Consider the following 4,218-nt stretch of genomic DNA (forward strand, 5'->3'; position numbering starts at 1 on the left):
TCTCTCTCTCTCTCTCTCTCTCTCTCTCTCTCTCTCTCTCTCTCTCTCTCTATATATATATATATATATATATATATATATATATATATATGCCAGAGGAATCGGCAAATTGGCTCTGAGTAATGTGGACTAGTCTAGAAATATTCCAATTTCCAAATTATTTGCAAAGAATATACTACCACATTATAATGGCTTGCTTCTCATGATACAAAACCACCACTACAACAACTACTACTACTACTACTACTACTACTACTGTCTACTCTCACTTAACTCCCAGGGCACACATATCAGGTCAGATCAGTTGAATACACAACATATGTCAGTTTGTAAACTACTACAACACCTAACTTCTCATGAAACACAACATGTTAACCTTTACTTCTTTACCCCACCCCCGCTGCCCCCACCACCACATCCATCTGTAACATTGATTACTTTCAAAATTTTATTGTTGATCAGATCAATCTTTCCATTCAACAACACTGCACAGACTTTATAGCTGCTCAGTCCCCAGTCAGCTCAGCTCAGCTCTCACTGAGCAAACTTATGATCAAAATACGTACCAGCCTCGACTATCACATCTTATTTTCAGTGTAGCTAAAGTTTGTTACTGCTGTGTATGTTTTTTGTTTAAAAAAAAAACAAAAACAAAACATGGTGTGGTTTGAGAGAAATTCAGCTTTTATATCTAACAGGTTGAGCAATAAACTTGGTAGGAGTTTTCTTTGTTACTACCATTTTGAAGGAAATCAAGACCATTGTCTTAACGTTTTAGCATTTCATCTGGCCATATCTGGCCCAAATATCCTAGCGGTTTTATGTTAAAACTGACCAGATCCAACATCTTGCACCTACCCTACAATGTCACTCTAAAAATATACAAACATGACATTGAAATTTTGAAGCTACCAGCCAATGTGTAATTAATTCAAAACAATGTGAACGAGTGGTAAGAAGTTTGCTTCCCAACGTTATGGTTCTGGTTTCAGTCCTATTGCATGGCACCTTGGGCAAGTGTCTTCTACTATAGCCTTGAGCCGACCAAAATCTTGTGAGTTGATTTGGAAGACAGAAACTGAAAGAAGCCCATCATATATATGTGTGTGTGTGTGTATGTGTGTGTGTGTGTATGTTTATCCCTCCACCATCACTTGACAACTGATGTTGGTGTATTTACGTGCCCGTAACTTAGCAGTTTGGTAAAAGAGACTGATAGAATAAGTCCTGGGGTCAATTTCTTCGACTAAAAAACCCTTTAAAACTGTGCTCCAGCATGGCTGCAGTCAAATGACTGAAACAAGAGTAAAAAAACAATACATTTGACAAAGAAATCTGAATGCTAAAGTTTTAAAGCACATCAGGTTGAGTTGATTGGTTTTTAGACTGCTGCCATCATTCTCTATTACCAAACACTGCATTATGATAATAGTGAAAAAAATTTAAGTCTCAAGAAACCCACACAGTTCACGTCATTTTATCTGTGAAGGTGCATGGTTTAATGGTTAGAGTGTTGGACTCACAACCATGAGGTAGTGAGTTCGATTCCCAGACTGGGCTGTGTGTTGTGTCCTTGACTTAGGCACTATATTTCACGTTGCTCCAGTTCACTCAGTTGTAGAAATGAGTTGTAACGTCACTCGTGCCAAGCTGGACTGGCCTTTGCCTTTCCCTTGGATAACATTGGTGGTGTGGAGAGAGGAGGGTGGTATACATGGGCAACTGCTGGTCTTCCATGAATAACCTTGCCTGGACTTGTACCTTGGAGAAATTTCTAGGTGCAATCCCATGGTCATTCATGACCGAAGGAGGTCTATTACCCTTTATACGGATATTACAAAGTAGGAAGAGCTCACAGCTTAAAGCAGCAACACTGCTACAGTGACAAGTGTTTCATTCATAATGCAACTTATGTGAAAATAGCTTGGAGAGGAATGATCTTAATTACGTTAACTTTTCCTAGGTAGACAATACAAAGACCAAGTCTTCAGTGATGCCTCACAACCCAGTAAATTATAGGACTCACCAACAAACTGTGTTGGCCAGGTAGATGAGAGGAGCAAAGAAAATGAACTCTGCTTTGTAGAGGTAATTTGGTGATTGTAGTAAAGATTGTAAAACTAGACCAGGTTTAGAGTAAACTGGATTTTTGTTTTTGTTTTCTTTTTCGCAGGTGTAAGGCCACAGTTTATGAGAAGAGACGAAATGAATGGCTGTTCATGTAATGTGAACGAGGAAAAGATTCTCAGTTATAGACTTAGGTTTACCAGAAACTGGGCATAAATGGCCAAGCCTACTTTAGTTAATCGCGAACCTATATAGGAAAACAAAACTAAATTCAACATAGCAGTATTATATTAGAATCTGGAGAGGAAGGAATTTATGACAGTTTGTTAATTGAGAACTAGGTGTGTTGTTTAATTGTAAGAGCATAGAAGAGAAAGGAAGACGGGAGGAGTAGAAATAGACAGAGGGGGTAAGATATGAATGATGGACCAGACAGAAATGGGGAGTGGAAATACATTCTTGAATTAGAATAAAATATAGACAGATATAAAAATGCCATATCTTGATTGACCTCAGATTTAAATAACCCTGATTAAAGAAAATATAAACACATTTTGAGGGTAGATATTACAGATTTTACAGAAAAAGTAACAAATAAAAACACTTAACTACTAGTAGAAAAGAAGAGAAAAAAATAATCAATCAGCTTATTACAATAGAATGAACACAACCCCCAAAATCAGTTGCTGAATTCAGATTTCTTGGTCCAGGAGTTAAAACTACTAAAACTTTATCTGATTCTTTGATCAGTAATGTTCCTTCTAAGCTAAGCAGATGTATCAGATATACCATCTATCAATGCACATAAATTTAAATAGATTTATTTGTAAAACAGGTTCCATGCATCTTTATAACATGTCATATCACAATCTGTTATAGTTGCATTTCAATGCAGGTAACATTTAAGAGATACATGTCAAAATTTATCATTATACCACCCAAGTTAACCTGTAGTCACAACTTCATCGTGAACATATTTAATCGTTTGTGCATAGAAACAATTCTAAACATGATCAGTAAATAAGAAAAACAATACAAAGAATATGCAAAGTGTAAAGCTAAAAGATACAGAAGGAAAAAAAATGTAAAAATGTTAATTCCTTATTCAGTTATGTTTCTTATTCCACATCACTTTTCCGTGTAATTACTGTAGTTACTTAAGCAGAACGTTAACTCAATTCGACAAATGAAATTAACTTACTTTTATCTTTAATCTGCTTCGAAATTCTCTTTTCCAATGAAAGCCATTGCTGAAATAGAAAATAATTATAAACATGACTCTTGGTTAAAAAAAAAAAACAAACATCATTACAAATTTCTTTTGACTAGGTATTAAGGCAGAGAAGAACTATAAGCAATTTTACTTTGGTACATTTACTCTTTTACTCGTTTCAATCATTTTGACTGTGGCCATGCTGGAGCAATGCCTTTAGTCGAGCAAATCAACCATCGACCCCAGGACTTATTCTTTGTAAGCCTAGTACTTATTCTATCGGTCTCTTTTGCCGAACTGCTAAGTTACGGGGACGTAAACACACCAGCATCAGTTGTCAAGCAATGTTGGGGGGGACAAACACACACACACACACATATATATATATATATATATATATATATATATATATATATATATATATATATATATATATATAATGGGCTTCTTCCAGTTTCTGTCAACCAAATCCACTCACAAGGCTTTGGTCAGCCCGGGCCTATAGTAGAAGACACTTGCCCAAGGTGCCACGCAGTGGGACTGAACCTGGAACCATGTGGTTGGTAAGCAAGCTACTTACCACACAGCCACTCCTACTTACTTTGCTGTGAAGGAGATAGACCCAGTGGCAAGTCTGATTCAAGACTAGTACATCCTGCCAGCTTTAAGAGGCTGCAGAAAATCCAGTCTGTGGAAACCACCTTAGAAATCCCCTTCAAAATAAGACCATTCAATTGACTGTTAATGGCTTGCTAACTGACACACTATAACCTCTGTCCTGTAGACGCCCTGTCTCTCTTCTGTCTATTCTACCACTTCTACAATAACCTCTAAGCATCTGAACTAATTGGGTATCACTGCCACTATTTCTCCTCTTCTCACTTCTATTGTGTATCCCTCATCTCCTCCAGTCCCAGCACTAGCAATCCCCCCCCCCC

General features: G+C 37.1%; 1 protein-coding gene across 1 annotated transcript in view; it reads right to left on the minus strand.

The window, feature by feature from the left end:
* The window catches only part of LOC106872757 (proteoglycan 4), a 329,051-nt gene that overhangs the window by 12,427 nt on the left and 312,406 nt on the right, over nucleotides 1–4,218 (minus strand). Inside the window, exon 5 of the mRNA XM_052972349.1 lies at nucleotides 3,269–3,317. Coding sequence (XP_052828309.1) covers nucleotides 3,269–3,317 — 49 coding nt within the window. The remainder of the gene's footprint in view (nucleotides 1–3,268; nucleotides 3,318–4,218) is intronic.

Source organism: Octopus bimaculoides, chromosome 13 (assembly GCF_001194135.2).
Source record: "Octopus bimaculoides isolate UCB-OBI-ISO-001 chromosome 13, ASM119413v2, whole genome shotgun sequence".
Lineage (NCBI taxonomy): Eukaryota > Metazoa > Mollusca > Cephalopoda > Octopoda > Octopodidae > Octopus > Octopus bimaculoides.